The sequence below is a fragment of the Nematolebias whitei genome, chromosome 13, assembly GCF_014905685.2.
Source record: "Nematolebias whitei isolate Nwh7 chromosome 13, NemWhi1, whole genome shotgun sequence".
Classification (NCBI taxonomy): Eukaryota; Metazoa; Chordata; class Actinopteri; order Cyprinodontiformes; family Rivulidae; genus Nematolebias; species Nematolebias whitei.
Window position 1 is genome coordinate 19111829 of NC_056510.1, and position 23683 is coordinate 19135511.

At 37.5% G+C, this 23683-nt stretch overlaps 1 protein-coding gene across 1 annotated transcript in view; it reads left to right on the plus strand.

The window, feature by feature from the left end:
* Window positions 1-8118: 8118 nt before the first annotated feature.
* LOC119419585 (plakophilin-4) overlaps window positions 8119-23683 on the plus strand; it is a 75792-nt gene continuing 60227 nt past the window's right edge. Inside the window, exons 1-2 of the mRNA XM_037686937.1 lie at window positions 8119-8139; window positions 9980-10113. Coding sequence (XP_037542865.1) covers window positions 8124-8139; window positions 9980-10113 — 150 coding nt within the window. The 5' untranslated portion in view covers window positions 8119-8123. The remainder of the gene's footprint in view (window positions 8140-9979; window positions 10114-23683) is intronic.

Below are 23683 nucleotides of genomic sequence, written 5' to 3' on the forward strand. Positions count from 1 at the left end.
TTTTATGAAATGTTATTCTCTGATGCAGGGATCTGAGATTTTCAATAGTTGTCAGTTGTAATCGTCAACATTAAAAGAGATAAACATTTGAAATATATTGGTCTGTGTGTAATGAATGAATAGAGTACGGGTTTCACTTTTTTGAGTGGAATTACTGAAGTGGATCAACTTTTTCATGATATTCTGATTTTATGACCATCACCTGTATACACTATTCTTATTTTAGCTGTATTTTTACTGTACCGGTAGTTTATTATTTTCATCGTTTACCGTTATTGTTGTCTGTACTTTATATGTTCTGTCTGACACAGGTCTCTCTTGTAAATGAGTCCTCGTGGCTCAATGCGACTATGCCTGTATAAATAAAGGTCGAATGAATCAGGATTTTTACTTGGAAAGTTTCAAAGCTGCATGTGCTTGATTAATAACAGTGTATTCATGAATATCTGTAGAATACCTAATTACCGTATTTTTCGCTGTATAAGTCATACCTTTTTGCATAAATTTGCAAGTCCTGTGACTTATACACCGAAGCGACTAATATATGTTTTTTTTCCCATGTTTATAACCCAATTTATGGCTGAGATTTGACAATTTCATTCATTCTGACATGGAAAATATTGAACACTACCACTTTCAGCCACTAGAGGGCCCTCGAGTAATTTTGCAAGCCAAGTGTCTCATTAATAGGTAAAAGTGGCTATTAATGAGACACTTTGCTTGCCATACCAAGCCACCTTTGTCTTGCTCCGGAATTCCTGGAGCAAACGTCAAATCAGCTGCATTTTGCTGCACCGCCCAGGCGAAATGCAGCTGATTTGATCTTTAAAATTAATTTATTAAGTAAAAGTTCAACTGAGACACACCTTTGCTATAATTCTGAGCAAACAAATATTTGTTTTTAGGTGGTTATCTTGGTAAATTTTGAAGAAATGCACAGCGAGTCCTCCCTCTGCACTCTCCGGCAGCTGCAATTCGAATTTTGAAATGCAGCAGATTTGACCATGTAAGTGCATTTATTAAAGAAAAGTTAAACTGAGACACACTTCTGCTGTAATTTAGAGCAAACAAATAATTGTTTTTAAGTGTTAATCTTGTTAAATTCTTGTTAAAGTCCTCCTGTGCGCACTTCCGCGGCCGCCATTTGGCAGCCAATCGATTTTTGGCACAACACCAACCCACGCTTCCAGGTGGTCAGCGGTGACACATAACAAACGTGACACGTCAGTGGTGATGCAAAATAGTTGCGACTTATTCATGTTTTTTTTTCACTTTATTAGACATTTTTGGACTGATGCGACTTATACGCGGTGCGATGTGTACGGCGGCAAGTACGATAGATTTGATGTCTTCTGCCTTTGAGGGGAAATGTGATTTAAGGCACATTTACAAGTGCAGTATTACTCAGAAAAGTCAACTTCTGCTTTTGTTATCAAGCTTCACACTCAAAAATCACTGCATCAAATCAAATAGAGTAAGCATAGATGGTGGTAGTGGCCAACATGAGCATATACTATATTATTTATTTATAAATATAATGTGAAAACAATGCAGTAAACATTTTTCCTACAATAGGACAATCCTGATCTGTATTAATGAAACATTATACTTTGCCAGTCTTTATTGGTGATCTGACTTGTTTCTTAAAACTTTTCATGCACATCATAGTTTTGTTGTAAAGTTTCAGTGTGTAGTTTTCAGTAGCTTCATGTATATTTGATTGGACAGAAGTATGTAGTTCCATAAACCCCTTCTTATCCATGCAAATGCTTTTAAAACACTGACTTGGCAGTGCCAATGTAAATTAGTTTCTCAGAAAGCACAACCTCAGGTGTGTAGTACATCCTTGTTCGTTGTTTTGTATTTTATTAGGTGCACTACAGGTTAATCAGCAACTGATAGCGTGTAATTGTTTGTCAAATGTAAAATAAAAAAATACTACTGCTGTTTTTCAGCCACATGACAAATTACAAATTAACCAAATATATTCATTGTTAAATGCAGGCGATATTTACATAGCTGTCCCCTTCTTTCACCTTGTTCAGTAACATATTCCAGAAATAAGAGTTTCAGTTTGACCAACAGTCCCATTGTTCCACAAAATAATTATTTGTTAGTCTTAACAGTTTGTCATAATTGTGCCAGATGTAGAGCTTAGAGAAGGTAAACTACTTTGTACAATGAACTGCAAAGTACTTTTGTGTTTATGCAGAATTATTGGATTAGCATTCCAAAACAGAAAAGTAATAATTAAATAAATATTAATTAAAATTAAATACAAAGGGAAATAGGGAAATAAATATAATTTTCCCCCAAATTGCATTTTCCACACGGGGATGTCTGTATTTGTTAATGAACAACTGCAGAAATGCTAATTCCCATTTTTTTCATCTATTTTTTTTTTTTTTTATTCTGAAAAAGAATAATAAACCATTTTTGTATGTCTGATTGATGTAGAAGACATTTTTTTAGGGTGGCAATATTTCTATATGACCTAAATCGCTGTATTAGATGTTCATAGCTTATTCTGTGCATAATACATCTTAACTTTTAACAGAATATTCAGACTGTCGTAATTTTTTAAAAATCTTGATAACAAAAAGCAACAGTGATTGTTTGGTTTCATTCACCTGAAATAATGAACAAGCTACAAGCAATCAGCTGATCATCAAAGTCCATATAATAAAGCATCACATATCCATGTACTCAGCAATATTTTCTTTCAAGTTTTGCTTTCATCATGTTGCAATATTATTTATTCCAATTCGTTATAATTTCTAAAAGTAAAAAAAGCGAATTATATTGTATCTGAAATCACAAGACACAAATAGTGCAGACACAAATTGACAAGTTAGCTGTAGAAATACAGAAGACAACCCTTTAAATAAATACATATTAAGACAAAATTATAATTTTTAAAAATATAAATCACATTGTTCTTCTCTATTATAGTTTTTTGCTATATTCAGCATTAATGTAAATTGTAAAGTGCTGAGTGAGGCAATCTATTAATCTAAGACACCTCTCTTTGTTATTGCCATGGCTGCTGCCTAGAACAGAACATTAGTTAATGTTCATTTCTCTTTTTAGCCTGTGCCTTTTTACATGGTCTTAATATTTCTAAATCTAGCTGTACATTACATCATTTAATTTGAAAACCATCTGGTGTCAGCGGGTCATCAAATCAGTCCCTCTTAGCAAAAAACGTTTGACACGGCAAAATGGAGTGCATATGCTCAATAAAATTTTTAACACCTTTTTACTGAACTATTAAACGCGGTTAAATAATGAACACCCCGATCATAATCACATTTTAAGTAACACTGGTCTTCCAGCACATCATTTACCCAAAGAATTAGTGGTGAAACCGACTTGTTTAAATCCCCATAATATAAATCATACTATTCTTTCTTGGGGGCCATTAATAGAAAGCACTTGCTGTGTTTGCATTATAATTGTATGTGGAAATGCATTAGGGTGGTAAATGTATTTGTCTAAGAATGCGTGACAGGATGAAGCATGTCTGTCTCGCACAATCTCTTGTTCTGTTGAAAGGATTTGCATGCAATCAGAATAGTTCATGTCCCGTTCCGTCACAACATATTACGGTGGGTGCCATGTTGGAAACAGCCGATGAAGTTTCTGTCGAGCCCCTCTTCGCCCCATTAGTTGACCTACTGTTGTGAGGAAATGATTTTTGGAGGTGAATCGTCTCTGTTGGAATTTGCTCTCGGAAAGATATACTGCTGCGCAACGCAAACACAGATTGTTTGGTAATGCAGTCATCTTTCCAGCGTCCTTTTTGAGTAAACATAGTTTGCGAGATTAAATGCTGAGCACACGGTAAGTGTGTGATGCACTGTGGTGCGTTTGCATTTCCTGCCTTTTATCAGGGGCAGGTCCTGCCTTGTGGACACTTGCTCACATAGATCTCAAGTTATTACAACATTTGTGGAGTGTTCAATATGTGACGTAGGCATGGGTGCAGCTCTGAATGATTCCCTGTTCCTGTCCTCTCCATTGATCTGTGGAGAAGATGTAGGACTGCTGTTGCCACTCCACATAGACTCAGATATCTCACATTGTTTAGTCCTAAATCAACAGGATGACAGGTATGCGTCTATTTAAAGGTGACTACACAATTTTCTTGGACTTGCATGGGGTAATCATTGATAGAGGGATTATGAAGTTTAAAACAGGTCTCTCTTGTAAATGAGTCCTCGAGGCTAACCTGTAGAAATAAAGGTTGAATGAATGAGTATACGTAAGCAAGACTATTTATAGGAGGCAATCTTTTGCTTTTGGGTGTGTCGGTATGGGCAACACATTTTCAGCTATTAACAACAACAGGAAGTCAAACATCTCATTTATATGTTTTGATACTGGCAAGTTTACCATCTGGGATACATTAAGATTATAATCTCCTTAAAAAGAATTTCTGTTTTCATTGCTTGTACAAGTTATATTATTGTATAGTGTACCACCTTAATTCTTTACTATTTCAGGACTTCATTTAGCACTTTTTTAAAACTATGAACTGCTCAGCAGAAAATGTGCGACTTGGTTCAGTTTTAAAGGTGCATTGAGCTGATGAGTTGCTTTTGTATTTTTGTTTCCATATAAAATGGTTGCAATGGGTAAATGTTCCTTTTGTTCAACTCTAATCAATACTATGAGAACAAAATAGTTAGTTTTATTAGAAAAGTCAATACACTGTTTTGGTAAGAAATAATTACACATGCCGAGTCTCTTGGGATGTTGTTGTAGCTACTAACAGATTAGTAATAGGGACATTATTTCTCAGCACAATACCTTTGAAGGCACATAATGCTGCTCAGTCACTTAATAATTTAAGAACCAGTAATGTGTCAGAGGTTTTTAAAGCATGTGGTTAGCTATGAAAAAATGTGTGACTGTTCTGTTTGTTTTACAGATCCTTACAGTTTAGGTGCTGGATACTTTGTGGCTTAGGTAGTTGAAAAGTTTGATACAATGAGATAACTCAGTGTGTCTGCCAGAAGGATTTGAACGCAGGGATCGCCCAATCTGTCTGCTGAAGAAACTGAAATCACTAAAATTTACAACAAAATGAGTTAAATTTCTGCAATTCTGTGTCACTCGTCTTTTAAGACACATTTTCCTTTGAAACAAATTTTATGACAAACGTGTTTGACTTAAAGGACGATGTCTGAAACTGTCAGTTTGTTTAATCCACATATAAATATAAGTGAGATGCTTTCGGTGAGGATGGTGCCCTCTTGTGGTGTGTTTCTGTCCTGCTCTCCTTGTATCACTCCGCTTTCCTACGTCTGCACTTGTCTCGTTATTATTTGTGTATTTAAGATTGCGTCCCCTGTTCCTTGTCAGCTGGTCATTGTCTGGTGTTCCCTCCAACGTCGAGCTTTGTTCCTTGTGTTTCCTACGTGACTCATTCGAGTAAGTTCTATTTCATTGTGGGCTTGCCCTTTAAGTGGGCGTGGCTTAAAGGGCTGCGCCCACAATTCATAGAATCTGTGGTTACAATTCGTAACCTTCGTTTTTGCTGCCTCGACGGCTTCTTTTGTTTATTTAAATATTATTTATTTTACTCCTTGGAGTTCTTCGTGGTCCGCCTGCACCTTTGGGTTCGACATCCAAAACCACCATTTACGACACTTTCAATAAATGAGATTTTTTTTAAGTATTTCATTTTTATTTTTAAATTTAAGGTTTTCCAGGAAACATAACATGTGATTAAAATTATTTTTCATCAGCCATGCACAATATGTTCTTACCCAGTTTTCCAGTTTTAATTTTGGAGTTTAAGATTGAACAACAATTTCTAACAATCTGACCGCAGACATTAAAATTATCTAACTTTAAATGAGCAGTTTGTCTAATGTATTAAAAATCCCAAGCATAAATCTTGTATTTTTTTAGACCCATATTTTCTTAAAGCAGGATACATTTTGGCAAAAAACTACAGCTTTCAATCTTTTTTGGTAATTCTCTCTGTACTCACCAAAGTATTAACAACAGTTTTCCCATTTACTTTGCTAACCTTTGTTTTTCGTTAGAATTTTAGATGAAATGAGACATGTTAGGTGACTTTCGTCTATACATTTTGTCACATTTGTTATTGGTCTTCATGTATAAATGTGAGTAGGACCATTCAAATGTAATCAGTCTTGTTCCAAAGCATGTACTATATTGCTTTTGCTGTAGATCTTGGATCACAGTAAAGCTCTAATACAAAGAGCTTTGTTTGGCAAATATCATGAACAGCAAAGAAGCCCAAACACCACCAACTGTAAGACACAGTGGTGGAATGCTGATGTGGTGGTCCAGTTGTGCAGTGACATGATCTGGCATCATCAAGTTGACCACAAACCCTGTTTACCAACTAATTTTAGAGTTAAATGAGGGTACTTGTCAGAAAACCAGACTGTGACCAAAATCGGGCCATACAAGTCAGTGACCTCAAGCAAAACAACACATCTGCAAATGAAGGTCTGAAAACAAAGATAAATCTATCAGTGTTGGAATGGCCCTTTCAAAGTTCAGACTTGACTAAAATTCTGTGCTTAAACTAAAAAGAGCTTTGCAGACAAATCCTCACTAAACTGTATGAACTGAAGACGATTGCTTCATTCAATGATAAAAGTGTTACTTTGAGCTTTTTTATTGCCTCTGAAAATCATGTATTTTGGCTTAGCTTTGTGTATTTTTTGTCTTGTGGTTCTCCTTAGTTTGTATTTATCAATTTGATGACTTGATAGAAGCTAAATATATATTTTCACAAGACATTTTTATTTAATTCCCCGAGTTGTACAGCATTAGAACTGAAAGAGGTGGTTGTACATTCTTTTGAAAAGTGACTACTTTCTCCCAAAAGAGAGCAGTTTTTTTTTTAGTATCATAAATCTGTCAAGCATTTAAATATCCAATGTTGGCTTAAGTGTGTTCTGGGAGAAATGTTCATACTGACCAGCTGCACATAAAAAAAGTCTTTTTATGTTTTACGTCAACACAGTTTCTACTTCGCTCTTCTACTGTAATTTCTCCCTGGAACATTCTTTTTCCTTGCCTGTTTTTAAATGACGCCTGTATTAGATTTTACATCTGCTGCAGCAGTGCACTGTGGAGAAGGTGGCATGAGACACAGTCGACGTTGGCGAGCGTCTGAGCCCTACCTGATCCACGTCCCCTGATAAAATTAATGGCGTACGGCAGAATGCCTCAACTGTTTTCACTGCTGCAACCATTAAATAGATTTTAGCAAGACTTTACACGTTACAGAAACATTTTCATACTGTGATCCATCCCCCCCTCTCTTTCTTGCAGCATGTTTAGTTGGGGAGGCAGTTTCGCACAAAAAAAGGGGTTGCATCAAAAAAAAAAAAACCTCAGAGGAGTGGCCAAGTTGAGGCCAGCAGATCAGATCATGTGATCCAGTAAATAGGGTGGGGTCTGGCTCAGACTTTTCTTGGGAAACTTGAGAGACTGAGGATTATTTTCCTATAAAAGGGATATTTAGCTTTGACTACAAATAGCATCTAGTAAAAGAGATGCTTTTATAGCATTCTGAGTAGACAGACAGATACGACACTGAATAAAAGACTTCTTGTAAATCATTTGCCGTTGCCTTGCTCTCTTTCCATATGTTTGTCTTTCTGTTTTCTCAAGAGAAGCAGCCATAATAGTGATGTTTAAACACTGTTTTGACCAGAGTGAGGTCATATTTACTCTGTGGAAACTACACAGTGTGATCCTCAGACATTAGTCTAATGACAGCCTTGAAGCCTGCAACGACTGGGCTTGCTTCCACAGCTTCTTACCGACTTCTTGTTTTGCTGTCTGAACTATTGAAGGACTTCACATACCAAAGTTTTAACCTTCAGACTTCAACAGAGCTCTGGCCCCTTTGTGTTAGGGGTGAAATGAAACGAGAAATGTTGAAGAACAAGCTTATAGGTGTGTGGGAATTCAGCAGTCACGTCAGTGTCTTCAGTCCTGTTTGAAAGTTGCTCTGAAGTCGAAGCCAAGCAAGACAACTACAGTTCTGGATTATATTGATTTATTGAAGTCCAGCTGTTTTTGTCTTCAACCTTTTTTTTTATTATTATTATCCTGGATTAAATAGAATGGGGAATATCAGAGGTAGGTTCAGTCACATTTCTTTTTTACCTTCAATACGAACAATTCTTACGTGTGCAATTTTTCTTTAACTTTCAACGTTTTGTTTTCTGTGGAAATATTTAAGACAAGTTTTCAAGCATTTTAATATCCAGAATATATTTGCAAATTTTGTGTCAAAATGCAAGGGTTTTATCCCCAGCGGATGGTGTTACTGTTCACCAGATACGTTCACCATATGTTATGTGTGTTGGGACCATTTCCTCTAATATGTAGATGACTGTAGTTTTGTTTGTACCGATCCAACAGTTTATGTGTTTTCCTTCAAACTAAAAACGTGTCTATACTGATGGTTTTTTTTAGCCTCCATTGGCTTTAGAATCCACACTCACTCTCACCCATGTCTTTGTTTCAATTTGCTTTAATTTGTGGAAATGAACTATTATGTCTTTGACGCAGAGGCAGTGGAGAAATTAAGGACTTGGGCCGGTGTGTTGCAAAACTATGAATGAACACAAAAATAATCTGGGAGATTGACTGGGGAGTGGGGGCTCCTGGAATAGCCTGCATGAACTAACATTCTCAGTAGTAGCAGAACATTACATGTTACTCTAGACCGGGTCTGGCACCTGACTGTACAACCTAGACACCTTGAATAGTTCAAGTTGTGTTTATTTGTCATATGCAGGTTAACAAAAGGTTAACAGTACAATGAAATGCTTACGATGAGAAGAACTGATTTTGACTTGCTAAAATTAAAAAAACAACAAACAAACGAACAAGAAATACTAAAACGTGCAATAAGGGTGCAAAAATAAAGTACCAAAAAGTGAAAAAAGTAATTATGATATTTACAACATCCTAAAGAAAGATAGTAAACAACAATAACATGGTAGATGTAACAGTGCAAGCAGGATGAATTTGAATGAATAAGTATTTCAAGGTAGTAATATAAGCTAAAATGCACATGATATACTAGTGTATATATATATTGCACACAACTACAGGTTGTATGGGTAAGGGTAAGGGTTAGAGTGATAGCTCTGTGTTTTGTAGACAGGCTTCCAGAATTCCTCAGAATCACATTTTTTCCAAATGTTTGTGAACCTTTTGCACATACATTATTGATAACCGCAGCAAGGCTCATTCAAATCTTTAGTTGTTGTTGTTGTTGTTATTAGATCTCTTGCAATCATCATATTTTGCAGCTTCTGGTTGTGAAGAAGCCCTACGCTGTTCTGTATGGCTTAACATGCCGCTTCAAAACAGAACTGACCTTAAGCAGAGTTTCCTTTACATTCGTTCTATCAACAAACATCACGAGACTATAACTATTCATTCTATTTCCTCATTTGCTTCATTGCAGCGCTCAGCTGGAGGCTACAGAGCCAAGACAGGAACACCTTGTGTCGCCAGCAGACTCATTTAGGCTCCTGGGGACTGCAGTTGAATTTTCCATTCTGTTTTTTCTATCATCAGCACAAACACTGGCTGTCATTCAGCTTGTGCTATATATTTTTAATTATACAATATTTTACGCACAAATGTTTATTTAAGTTGTGTGCTGTCTCAAGTCCATATGGCATTAATTTGCACTGTCACAGACATAAAACATTAACCGTCCTTCTGATTTGGGCCATATGGCTTGTGTGGGTGTGTGTTTGTATGCTGCTGGTGCAGTGTGTGGCCACCCAGAGTCACTTCTCAGCATCATTTGCCAATGTGTAACAGAGAGGGGTTGATTCAAGTCAAATTAACGAGCGATGTGTCTATGCATAATCATGCACATATTCTAGTATGTGTACAAGATTAACTGAGTCACTGTGGAGACCTAATCATTGCTCATTTGTGTGTATCTACACAGGAGGAATGCCAGCTCCTGAGCAGAGCCCAGTGACGGAGGAGGGGCTTCTGCTGACCATTTGCGACAGTTCAACTGGTCGCAGAATGGAGACTGACAACACCGCCAATAACATCCTGGCCTCCGTCAAAGAACAGGTAGCGCTTCTTCAGTAGACATTGAGTTTACAACCTCTTTGACTTATATCTCTATATGACACTGAAACATATATTTTTTATCATCTAAGCAGGATGGTATTTATTGAGTGCTAAGTTTCCTGGTGATTCACGTCGTATGCGGCTCTGGGCTGTTGCGTTGCTACTAATTTATGTGTCATATTTATATTGGAGCAATATAACTTCCATCTAGTACACACCCAGTAGTTACAAGGTGTGTTTTTATCCGCATGTCAGATGAAAAGATTAGTTTGGTTTGTTATAGAGTACTGAAAAATTACTTTGTCCTGAATATTTAGAATGAACTAAACTTGACTTGAAGATATTGGTTGTTTACCGCCTGCAGTCATGGCCTGGCTTGTATCACCGAACAACCAGGAAGTTCACCTCTTGGAGGGTTTCAAAGCTTAAGAAAGGGCATGCCCTCTCTGACTCATCCATTTCTGCCAGGCTCTGTGATTTATGCACTCCCTCTTTAAGCACTCACAAACACAAATGCACTCATTGCAGCACTCCTGTATTCTATAGTTTTGGAAATTCTACATAACTTAAAGTGGGGATTTTTTGTTTTGAGGATTTTATTAATTTATTGGTTGTACTGTATCTTTTGTATTTTAAAGCCTCTGTAACAATTTTTGAAGCAAGCGTTCTGCTGTTTATCATCAATTAGCAAACACAAGTCCTGTTTAGATTTACTGCAGGAAAGGGGGTGTTAACATGAGAAAGGAAGGCGGGAGGAGGGAGCACCTGTTGATGTCACGTCCTTCCTTAGAGTATCCCTCAGTTGCTCGTCCGGTTCGAGCAGATATTCATGCTGGCAAGCAGGAAAAGCGAGTAGCCTGCCTGAGCTGTTGCTTTTACAATGACTAAGCGGTTGGAGACATGTGTTGAAGAATTAGAACCGTAAAATGATGTTTCTTTTCTGTTTAGAAAGTACAGAATGGGACAGGCAACTAAAAGGGTGAGTAAGAATTAAACTTTGTAAGGGGTCAGGCACGAGTCAGATGTGAGTGTTTTGTTTCCTGCTCTGGCTTACATGGTTTTCCTGTAATTGTTAAGAACCAGACCTTCCAGGGATTGCGTTTTCATTGTAAACATGCAAGGCTGCTGTGCTGTGGATATGCACAGGGTTAGTGTTAGGGATTTGTATTGGGTGTTTGGTAAGTTCCTATTTCATTGCTGTGTAAGTCTGATTTTTTTTTGTTTTCTACTTGTTCACTGGTACAATTCCTTCACTTAGTTTTCCTGCACCTTGCCGTCTTTAGTTTTTTCTCTTTTTCTCTTCAAACTTCTCTTCCAATCACTGTTGTAGTAACAGTAGCACAGAGTTTTCCAAGAAACCCAAACAAGGACAGATTCATCAAAATGTTATGGCTTCATTCCCTCAATGAGTTCCTGTACTTGGACAATTGTCATGTCTTCCCTTTGGACTACCAGTGCCAGGTTCCTTTTTTCTCTGTGAATTTTGGGAACCTGTTATGTTGTGCTATAGCTTAGGGTTGTTTGTGTTATGGTTTCTTTCCTCACCTTTTTTAGATTACAGTATGTGCCATGTACTACATGTTCTCCTATGAAGATCCTGGCATGTAATAAATAAATAATTTGTGCATGTTCTTTGTAAAAACCTTTATAAACAATGTATTTTTTTTTGCTTGTTTACAGTATGATTTTCCTAATCGTGTTCTCCAAATATTCAGCCTTTTTTTTTATAATAATATGTGCAGTAACATGGGTATTTTATGGTCTTCACATTTTGTTGTTGGTGAACACTATTCTGACACTGTTTAGAGATTATAAATACAACTTTTTACATATTCCCCAACTTTTGCCTACCTGTACTTCTGAGAGACGTTGCTTCTTTAAGGTGCTCTTTTTGTACTCATGTCAAAAATATGTCAAAATATGTCATTGATGTTTTTACCATTTAACCTCATTCATTTCAACATATTCCTCAAAAAAAAAAATCAGTATTACTAATCAGTTAAGTATTTTATAGTTTTTTTTCGTGTTGCTACCATCAATTTCTGGATTAGAATATATATATTAAATAGTGAAGTTTCTCACTTCAAAACATTTGTTTTTGTCGTATGATTTATATAATATTTTATTGCTTACATTTCATTCTGCTTTGCATTCACATTTTTACAGCACTTCTACTTGTAGTTTGTAATAGTGGTACATTCAGATTTACCACTAGTTTTGTTGTTTCTTGAGGTTTCTACACTTTGTCTTACAGAGAGTCAGAGAATGCAGGTGCACATTCTGAGTCTCACTCATACTAAAGCATGATTAAGGAAACGTTTGTCCTAGTATTTTTTTTTTTACTTGTTTAGTTATCAACGCTTAGGGAGGTTTAATCATTACATTTGTTTGCAATGGGGCTGCAGAATATAGTTCATGCAGCTGGTCCCTTTGGCTTTTTGTTTAGCATGTCCTTAACATTCATCATTCAGGCATCAGTGAGTAAGAGGTCATGCCTTTAAAGTGCATTGCATTGATGATTCTGGCTTATTCACTATTTATTTATTTTAGTTTTAAATGCTTTTTCTAGGAGCAAAAATAGCTGCAAGATTGTAAAGGCATGTCATTGTGTCAGCTCAGATATTGTCCAGGGGAAGCTCAACTTAATGTACACACGTGTCCATAGTTACCCCCTCGGCTCTCCTATTTTTATCCAGGCTAGTAAATCATCCATAGGCTGCAAAAATAGAGTATGGGTGAAATTATAGCTGTAATGAAGCTTGTGAAATCTTGTGAAAATGTTCACATTATTGAACTGTTAACTTTCAATATACGATCGTATGCATGCAAAGCAGTTTTATATAACAAGCTGCACTTTTGTGTCATTTCTTCATCTTTTGTAATCCATTATTTGTAGCAGTAGCTTAATTTAGGAATAAAGAAGGGGGATAATTCAAATGTTATGGTTAGTTAGAGGGTTTTTATGTTAAATTAAACAAGTATGATGCCAGTTAGTCAAGGACAAGCTTTTGAGCCAAGTTTGAAAGATTATTTCTTGTTATAAGGGTTTGTCTTTCTAAAATAGGAAATGCTTTGTTTTTGTGTGTTCCCATTTGCCCCAAGACTTTAACACTGTTGCTAGTTGTTTCGGTGCATACTGACATGCACTACTCAGCCTGTTGCACAGGCCCCGCTCGAGTGTTTCAGCACACTGCCTCCTGAACCCCCCAAAACCCCAGAAAACCCACAGTTGAATTTTCCACATTATCTGAGTCAGTAGCACTTAAAAATCTGTTTGCCTCCTGCCCCTCTTTCTGGCAAACTACTGTTAGACTTTGTGACCTTGATTTTATCTGAATTAGGGATGAACATACACAAGAACTGACCTTGCTTTGAGTGCAGCATCTTGGGTACCTTGTTGGTGCTTTAATGAGATGGTTGGAATAGTACTCGTTGGAAATATTCCTCCAGACCTCTGTTTTGTTTTAATTGTGCCAGGCTCAACTTTGTCTAAGTGACCCACCTAAAGAAGTTAATAGTTTGGGTCAAGGTAAAGCTTGAGGCAGTGTTGTTGCTACTTTGCATTTTCATGCCATAGGAGCCTCATACTGCTCGAGATTTCTCCGTAGGCGACAGTGTCTGTTCCACTTCCATAGGCAAAATGGGAACTCTAATTACAATCGACCAGTGATTTTCTCCAGTCCTCAGGGGTTTATTTGCCTTTCTCTGCTTGGTACTGCCTCTGTGACACAGGCAAGGAGAAATCTAAAGGCATAAGCATTCTGGCCTCGATTATAGTCATAAAAATGGAAGCCTGGCTCTGAACAATTACCCATTGGGGGAGCAGAGCATAAGAGAGAGGGAGGGAGACATATTCAGAGATGAGGGATGCAGGTGAAGGAGAGTGCTCAGATACTGAGGAAAGACAAAATGCTGAGATATAGATGGTGAGTGAAAGAAAAAAGAAAAGACAAAGTGAGATTGACCATGATTGAGAGAGGAAAAGACACTGTCACCTGTGAATAGTTTTCTAAAGCGCTGTGACAGAAGCCTGTCGATGCAGTGAAACCCAGAAAAAGAGGGAAAAGAGGAAGAGAAGATGATCACTTCTCAATGTGACATGATGTCAGGAAAGTGGTGTGCCTAGCCTGACAAAGCACTGTCGTTTTGAACACAGCCGTGGGAAATCTCCTCCCAACTAGCCTGCTAATACTCATCACCATCACTGTCATCATCATCATCATCATAACTATAATCATTGCCACATGCTCACAAGACGTGGTCTTTGGGGAGCAGGGGGTGTGCACCTCATACAGATGACTGGAGTGTAGTTAAGGCTGCAGGGGTTTCTTGGAGTTTAAAGAAGGGGTTCAGGTTCAGGAAGTTGACCGGGTGAATCACCAACAAGGTTTTATGTCTTTGTTTCAACCTTTACTCAAATGTCTCTCAGACAAATTTTTCTAAGTGACTGAATCTGAGGTAATCACACAAGTCACTGCAGTCTTTGTTCTCAAATGTCTACCTCTGGATTGACAGTCTCTGGATTGTTCTCTCCCCTCCCCTCATTATAGCCCAGAGCGATGTTCTTTTTGTCTGACACAACACTATTGATCTTTCTGTGGAACTGTATGTTCACCGGTCTTCATGAGTTGCTCTGACTCTGTGATTTCACTGCTGCACCATTTAGGCTTTTTGCTCCAGTTGAGAAGATACAGATTGCCTTTGTGAGTTACTCAGCTGTACGATGGCTTATCAGCCTCACTACAGGAACTTAAAAAAAGTTCAACATTGTGTAGCAGCAAAAAAACACATTTGTGACTAAGTTCAATCAAAAGATCTGATGGACAAAGGAAAAAAGCATACTGGAGTTTGTTATGTAGTTAAATACTTTGTGAACAGCCGCAAACCCTGACCCAGCTTTTTATACTAAAGAGCTGAACTGTAGAAAAGCCATTAGAGAACATGACCTGTCCAATGTTCTCTGATTTTCCAAAAGTTTTTAAAACTAAGATGTTGTAATGCATCCGTCAAATTGAACTAATTTTATTCGCACCAATGTTTTGAACCAAATCCATTATAAGCTAGGGCTGGTCAATGATTCGATATCGCTATATGTCACAATATACTTTTATTCAATAACGGTGATATGAATTTTAAGCACATTTTCAATATTTCGATATGATTACAGCATTTCACTGACGCATTTCTTTTTCTCTTCTGCTTCAACCTAGGGCTGGACAATATGGCCAAAACTTTTATCACAATATATTTCTTAATTTTGGTCAATAACGATATAATTCGATATCGATATAAACAATATAAAAACCTCCGTAAAACTGTACAAACTGTACAAATTAATGTTCACCTTTTATTTGTATTTAGCCTTCAAAACATTTTGAAATCACATCAAATAAACTCTCAACTTTGTCAATATTAATAGTTTTAACTTTAAACAACATAACCTAACCCATGCAGCAAAGGTCTGCGTTTTGTTGTGTCGCACCTTTTTCTGTTCAGGTTGAAACTGAAGCGGCTGCTTCAACCCGAACAGAAAAAGAAATGCGTCAGTGAAACGCTGTAATCATATCGAAATATCGAAAATGTGCTTAAAACTCATATCACCGTTATAATAATAATAATAGTAGTCATCAATTTATTTAAAAAGTGCCTTTCAGGACACCCAAGGACACAATAAAAGTATATTGTGACATATATCGATATTGAATTATTGTCCAGTCCTACTTCAACTCGAACAGAAAAAGCCGTGACACATAACTACGTAAGTGTGTGGTGACGTAGACGTTACGTAGAGCTCGAGTCCAGGAGTCAGTGGTAGCAGGCTAGGCTAATCTCCAACGCGCGTTAAGTTTTTGCTTCAAAACGAGTGCCTATGACCGTCAGAATGTGACTGAACAAGCTTTCACAAGCGAATAGAAAGCAGATGACATAACTGATAAGCGAGGAAAGACTAATTTGGCGCTGTAGAAATGGTTCGGCTATCTAAGATCCGATAAACTGCTGGTTTCAATGTGCTGCAAAATGTGCCGGTGGGAACACATCTAACTTGTTCCACCATCTGAAGAGTTTCTGTTCTATAGAATATGCTGAGAGTCAGAAAATGAAGCACAATAAAAGTTTGAGCCAACGTGTCCCAACGTTTAAAAGGTGAACATTAATTTATTTGTACAGTTTGTACAGTTTTTCTGAGGTTTTTAATCTTGTTTATATCAATATCAGAATTATATCGTTATCAACCGAAATTAAGAAATATATTGTGATAAAAGTTTTGGCCATATGGTCCATCCCTATTATAAGCTTTTGGGTAATTCCAACAGAACTCAACTAAAGGGTCCATAAGTGACACGGGAAGGATTTGGGAGCCTTGGTTGAGTTTATATGGAATGCCCATTAGTTATTGAAGTTATATTTCGTATTACTAAGTTAGATGCTTGTCAATGTGGCAAAAAAGTAAAAAATATACATTGTGAACTCTGGAAGTTAAGCAGAGTCGAGAGCACTTCCATTACATCTCATTAACTGTGGAGATTAAAACTTCTGTTCCTTTTAGATCGTAAGGTTGTCAATGAGCATAAACAGCCAAATTGAACAGTGACTTGGAAATATCAACACAATTATCATTTGTAGGAGAAAAATACAAATTTAGACGTTATCAGCATTGTTCAAAAGCTCAAATGTTCCCCTCCCACTCATGCAGTCTTTATAATTGACAGTCTTTCTTCTGTTGTCAGTCTCTTTTGTTGCAAGTTCTGGGTGCAAAGCTCTTCAATAAAACTGGCAGCTCTTTTTATAGAATTCACCACATATGACAGTCTTTAATGACATTTTAATTACTAAGTCAACTTGAAACTTCAAGTTCATGTGTTCAAGAGTTTTTTGTCAAATATTTTAATTTTGTCACACACACAAAAAAAAAATAAAATAAAATTAAGCAAGCAAAACAATCACTAATCAATACCGGAATTTATTATTTTTAGAAGAACCATGACATATAGTTATTTTTTAAAATGTGGAAAGTAAGCTTTGAGAATATCATTGTTTTACTGCATAAATGTTCAGGTTTAGAGGTGTGTTATGAAGCAGTTTTCACTCTGCACCTTTATTCTCTCATGTCCATATTTTTTGTACTGTTATTTTTAAAAATGCTCATAATTTTAGTTCCCACAGCCCATCTGAAAAAGTTACTACAACTAAATAAATTGGTAAATGCTGTAATTGTGTTTCAGCTGACAAGTTATTTCATTTCAACTGATGAACTGTGTAAAACAAATGTCTGAAAACACATTCAGTGGTTGTTAAAAAGACTATTTATAAGAGTCAAATTGTGCATCAAGTACTTGCAAAAATTAAAACTAAGAGCAATTTAAGTGAAAGTAAGAATGCTTTTAAATGCACTGTGTGAAGAAACCTTAAGGTATTAGGACAAAACAGTTGTACAGCCCAAAGAATGTTTTTGTGAGACTAATCAGAAAAAACACTTTAATTTACAAGGGTGCATAAAAATTACACATAAAATGTTATATGGGGTAATTGAGTCTTGATTTACTCTGTTCAAAAGTGGTGAGTGCTTCAGGGTAAAAAAGCTGCAGATGAAGCATCCAATATGTCTAGCTCCCACTGTACAATCCTGTCAGGACAGTGTTATAATCTGAAGTTTCTCCATTCGGTCAGGTCTAAGTTCAACAACAGTATGTGCCAATACAATAAGACCATAATTACCTAAATATACTGAATGATCATGTGTTCTTGTCAATAGATTTTTTCTTTCATGATGGCAAAAGGCATAGTCTAAGATAACAATACATTGATTTATTGGGCTCAAATGGTGAAAGAGTGGTTCAGGGAGCATGACATCATTTTCACACATGGATTGGCTACAACAGGGTCTGAATTTTATCCCCATCGAGAGTCTTTGTTATGTCCTGAAGCAAACTTTGCAGAGTGGTCAGACTGTCCGATTGCTGTTACAAAATATTGTCCAAAAAAAGAACAAGAAAGGAAAATTAAAGAAAATCTATGGAAAAATAAATATGACAAGCAGAAGCTGATCAATGTACTGTCAGGATAAATTTGTAATCTAAACTAAAGTTTGTCTCTTTTGGGGTCAGAGTTATAATTCTGCTTTAGTCTCATGTCGCTTCACTCAGTTTTCTAAAGCTTCTTGGAGACTTCATGTTTGCCAATGATTACACTTCATGGTTCCTTCAGGTTTCGTGCTCTCTTTGCCTGTAAGTCCGGGCTGCTGCAGAAATCCTTTAACCTCTGCTGTCATTCTCCTGCTGCGCAGCAGTTCTGGTCTCTTGTTGGAATGTGTTTGGATCACTGCAGTGAGAGTGCAGAGCTGTCAGGCCTCATTGCCATTTAATGAACAAACAAATTTCTGGTAGATTCTTCGGTTAAGTGGGAAAGCCATCTGCACTAGTTATGCTAAATGGATTTGAAAATCACAAACAAGCTCACATTTACATTTGTGTCAGTTGACAATCAGATTAGCTGCTGTATGTGACTACCGGTATCAACTTTGGCTGACATGTCATGCAGCAACGTTAAATCATGACTCTTCAAACTGACATTACGTGTGGCTGTTTGACTGACCTGTCTCTCCTGTTTACTACATACTACATACGTATTGGCTATTGATAAAATTTTATTGTTTCAGTTATAATTTATTTTTTTCTTGACACATACTTTGTAATTAGTTTGTGTAAATTAGTTTTGCTATTTTTTTTGGCTGTTCCCTTCTTCAGGGGTTGCCACAGCAAACTAACTCACATCATGAAGACTTGGCAATTGTGTTTACGCCAGATACTCTTCCTAATGCAACCACAGACCACCGAGCTACCACAGTCCTCTGTATGGAGTAGAGGGCTGCCATTTAGGGCACCCTCGGGAGCAGATGGTGGGATATAAGGGCCTTGCTCAAGGGCCCAGAGTGGGGCAAATGAGGGTGGAGGCAGGTGTTGGTGTTTTACCTATCCCACCCACATTTTTGATGTTGTCAGTCCAGGGAATTGAACCGGCAACCTTACGATCACAGGCCCACCTTTTCTAACCTCTGCACCACCACTCCCTGTGCCACCACTCCCCTAAATTAGTTTTGATAATTATTATCTGTGATTACAAACACTGCAACCCAAACAAAGGACTTTAAATGCTGAAGGAATTGTCTCACTGAGCTGCAGCTGTTGGTAACTAGTTGGTGAACGCCATTAGCAAAGAAGTCTCCCAAGATGTCTTGAAACATTTGTGGGGGTTATCAGTTGCAGAGGCTTTCAATCTTATTGCCATTGTCCAGAAATTTTGTGTGACATTTTTTTTCTCATCTCAAAATTGTCAAAGCCACCTTGGGTATCTTCAACACTTATCAATAAAGATTATGTTTTGTTTCTTAAAATTATTGCTAGCGTTGTGTTTTGACACCCACACAGGAGCTCTCTTTATGATAGAAAACACCCCATTCTACAACCCTGAATGTCCATGTCTAACCATAGCGATAATAAATAACAATACTTCAAAAATGAACTTTGTTTTAAAAGTGCACCTCAATAGATTCAATCATACATGTTGGGGTGGCTACCAAGGTGGACTGAAGCATGTATGATACGGGTGGAGGTGAGCAACAAAGTTATGTGCACAGTGTAGAATACAGTTTTGCAAGCCATGCACACAAAATTAGGTTGTTTCCTAAATTTAGTTGTTCGGAACCCAACCTTACTCACATGTTGGTCGCAAACACCCAGATTTCAATAGAAAATTATTTTTTACTCTTTTTGTTCTTGAGGTTTTAAGTAACCAAATAGTCCAAAAATTGCAGCCTAAGGTCGTTTTCACACCTGATAGTCCGATAGACTTGGTTCGATTGGGGACCAAAAATCTGAACATTTGTTTGCATTTTCAGCTGGTGTGGTTCGCATTCACACTGCACTGAGTCAGTCGAGCCAACCTGTCCCCCCGCCTGTGGTGGCACTACACCAAAAACTACTGAAGGAAACAACACAAAAACCTCTGAAGAAGACACTTCTTCTTATTCTGGAAAAAAAACAAAAATGGTGTGGCGTCAAATTTTAGAAGTTTTAGGATTTCTGTTTTACCATTTTTCAACAATGTACTCAGCATGAGTGGAAGATGAGGCAGTAGATCATGGAGAATGTGGTTTTCACACAAGGCGTCTGAGACCGCTCCGTATGAGGTATGAGAAATGCGCATTTGTTTTGGTTGTATTTACACAAACTGCCCTGCGCTGTAGTCTACTTCCTGCTTTTGGAGCGGTCTGCATTCACATTGCATTCAAACTGCATTCGAGTTCACTTCAACCCATCTGAGACCTAGGTATTTAAGCAGACCAGAGTTCGCTTTTTTGTTCCACATCAGAGTTCGATTGCACATTCATACCTCCCCCAAAAAACCGGACATTTTAGGCAAACAGAACAGAATTTGATTAAAGCGGTCTAAACAGGGCTGGTGTGAATACACCCTAAGGATCTTTCATGAAACACTTACGTGAAATGAAACGGGCTTTGCGGAACCAGAAGAGGTATAGAGCAGAACTCAGCTAGACTGAAGTGGAGTGCAACACATTAACTGCGTGACAAACTTCTCCCTCATGTCATTTATTAAGCATGATTAAATAACTCACTTTAGAAATCCTCTTTGTTGTTAACTGTTCTTTATTTAAGTTACCGGTAAATACAATGTTGTTGTGTCATCATTAATATTCCCTGGGTAATAAATCTGGTAGTTGTCGTCCAATCCCACAAGCAGGCAGTTACACACTATTGTTATCAATTAATCACATGCATTACTAAGCCACGACTTTCTTTTTCACGTCAGCCGGTTTGGCTCTGTTACTACCTTGCTTGGTGGCACAGAGGTGCACCAGAAGTGGGCAGTTTTCCAATCCCCCTCAACACCTTAATGTGTCTTCTGAATGGACAGAGGCAGCCAGAACACATCTCAGTCGCAGACAGAGGTGTCTTGTGAAAGAGCTTCAGTGCGATACTACTTTAAAATCAAGACCTTACAATGTTACGAGAAAAAAAAAAAAACATTTTACCCCTTCATCCTTCAGTAAGCACTTGGTGAGTCTGGGGAAGAAAAAAATACAGTGATGTACAAATAGTGCCCAACATGACTGTTTGAGATAAATGTACACCAGAGAGAAAAGATGGGCAATAAAAAACGCATTATCTTTTGTCATAAGCCAAAGGCAAGTCGATGTCAGCAGCTGTGAGTTCAGCTAGAAGACTATCAACGTTCTAAATGATTGAGAACCTTACTGCGTTTGCAGTTATATTTCACTTTTACAATAGACATACAAAACGTTTTACAATAAAATAAATATTAAACTTAAATATATTCACCATTGTCATTAAGATGTATAAAATAATGTACAGTATTCACATTACATTAAACATGTTGGAGTTGCTTTAAATCATCAATGACACAACTAAATTGAAGTCAGTTAATAGATACAAAGCCACGCAAATGGCCTCAGTTATTAAGACAAATGCTGTGGACAGCTAATGTATAAACTATTATGTTTTAAGGTTGTAAGGGTATGACATGACACAAGTTTATTTGGACAAAAAATACTCATTAATTTAATGTCTGTTTAGAATCTGAGTTAGATTGGTGTCTTTTTTTACATATACCTTCATCCAAAGTGCATACATGTTGGGTGAAGTTTGTTTACGTCCTTTATAAGTTTCATACAATAATTTATTCATTTAAAATGATGGGAAAATTGTATATATTTGAGTATACTATATATGAAGAGGTTTGTCCAGAGGCACATTTAAATCAAAAGATGCTAACGTAGCTGTATAACATTTGGAAGTTATGCATTAAGCCTCTCTTACTGTATGTTCTGAACCAGAAGTGAGCTGAAGCAGAGGCAGATTGCAGATGGGTTTTGTGGTGTCATCACTGCCCTTAAAAAGACATGACAATGTATGTGTTTCTAGCTTGAGCTGCTGCCATGTGTCATCTGTATCTTTAGGGCCTGTCAAAGGACATAGAAGGACAGAATCTTATTCAACTCCATGACCACTGGCAGATTAAGACTAACAAGCTTTTCATAATGGCAAACAAAGGCATTTGGGTTCTAGGTGGCTTGTAAAAGAATCAGTAACCTATGATCTCTGTATTTTTCCTCCACACTATACCTATTACTGGCATATCGACAAATTCTGAAAACTTCGGCAACTGGCCATTGTAAGGCTGCCCGGCATGTGTGAAGGAATGTGCCGTACTGTCAACACTCACACTCAGATGCTATGTGAGCTGAGCCGTAAGCTGGACGCGATTCTTGCTGAGAATCGCAGGCTACTTGCGGCTCCTGAATCTCACTGGCGGGAAGGAATAGATCTCGGAGAAGTTGTAAGCTCAACTCGGCGTATGTGACCACAATTTGGTTGTTTGGAGTCGCCATTGAGACGTACCAGCGAGACTATAAAAGGCAGATGGAAATTAACAGAGCTCGGCCTGACCCAAAACAAATGTTGGTATCAGAATCTGGCTCTCCCAGCATTGGCCTTGGAAGGTTGACTATCCCAAATTCTCCTGGATGTCATGTGAACAAGATGCTTTGCTCCCCCCTCCCCTACCCGCTCCCTTCGCCTTCCCTGGCCTCCCTCATCCCCCTCGGTGCAGCAACCTAGGTAGATGTGAAAGCGCCAGTGACTGTGTCACTCACTTGGCGGCCTGTGGGCTCCCACCCTCACCCACTCCACATGCATATGTTTTTATGTCACCAGTATGTTGCTTTTTCCTTGTGCTTTTTTTGCAACCTCACACTGTGTCCTTGATGGGACACAGTGAGATATGATTTTTATACCTCCCCTTTCCATCATGTTTTCCCTTTTCCCCATCTAAACGAAAAGGGCAGCGCTTCACACGAGGCTGCAGCCTCAGGCTTTCCGTCTACCCATGTTGTTTTCTTTGGACGGCTGTACTGAAATGTAATATTGTTGTGCTTCTGTGCAATGACAATAAAGGTTGATTCTGATTCTGATACTGACCAAAGCTACATTATACCCTTACCTGTTGGATAAGCATCTTAATGCTCATTACTGGTGTGCTTAAACAGTGGTAGGAAAAAGTTATGCTGAATACATTTGTTTCTGTTCATGCAAGGACAAACATAGAAAATACATAAATTACAATAGTGAGTACTCCCCTACCATGGCTAATGGGAGATCTGCTTGTGAACGTAAACCTTATTGTATTTTTCATCTGATTCCTGGTATTATATGGTAATTAATTATAATTACGCCTTCATGACATTAGGAAAATGTGCAATTGCGATATTAATGTTAAATGTTTCAGTAACAATATATGTTGCAACTGCAACCCATTTTCTTGCATCTCTGTCTGTCATGTTTCTCACAACATGTGCTTTAGCATTTCAACTTCTATCATCTGAATAATTTTCGGGCATTTAAGACAGCAGAAGTCCATCAGATTGCCAAATATACTAATAACATGTATGTTTTTTATTTATTTATTTGCAGTATTGATATTGGGCATGTTGATATTTTCAAGACAATATATACTTTTAATGCACTGGACAGTC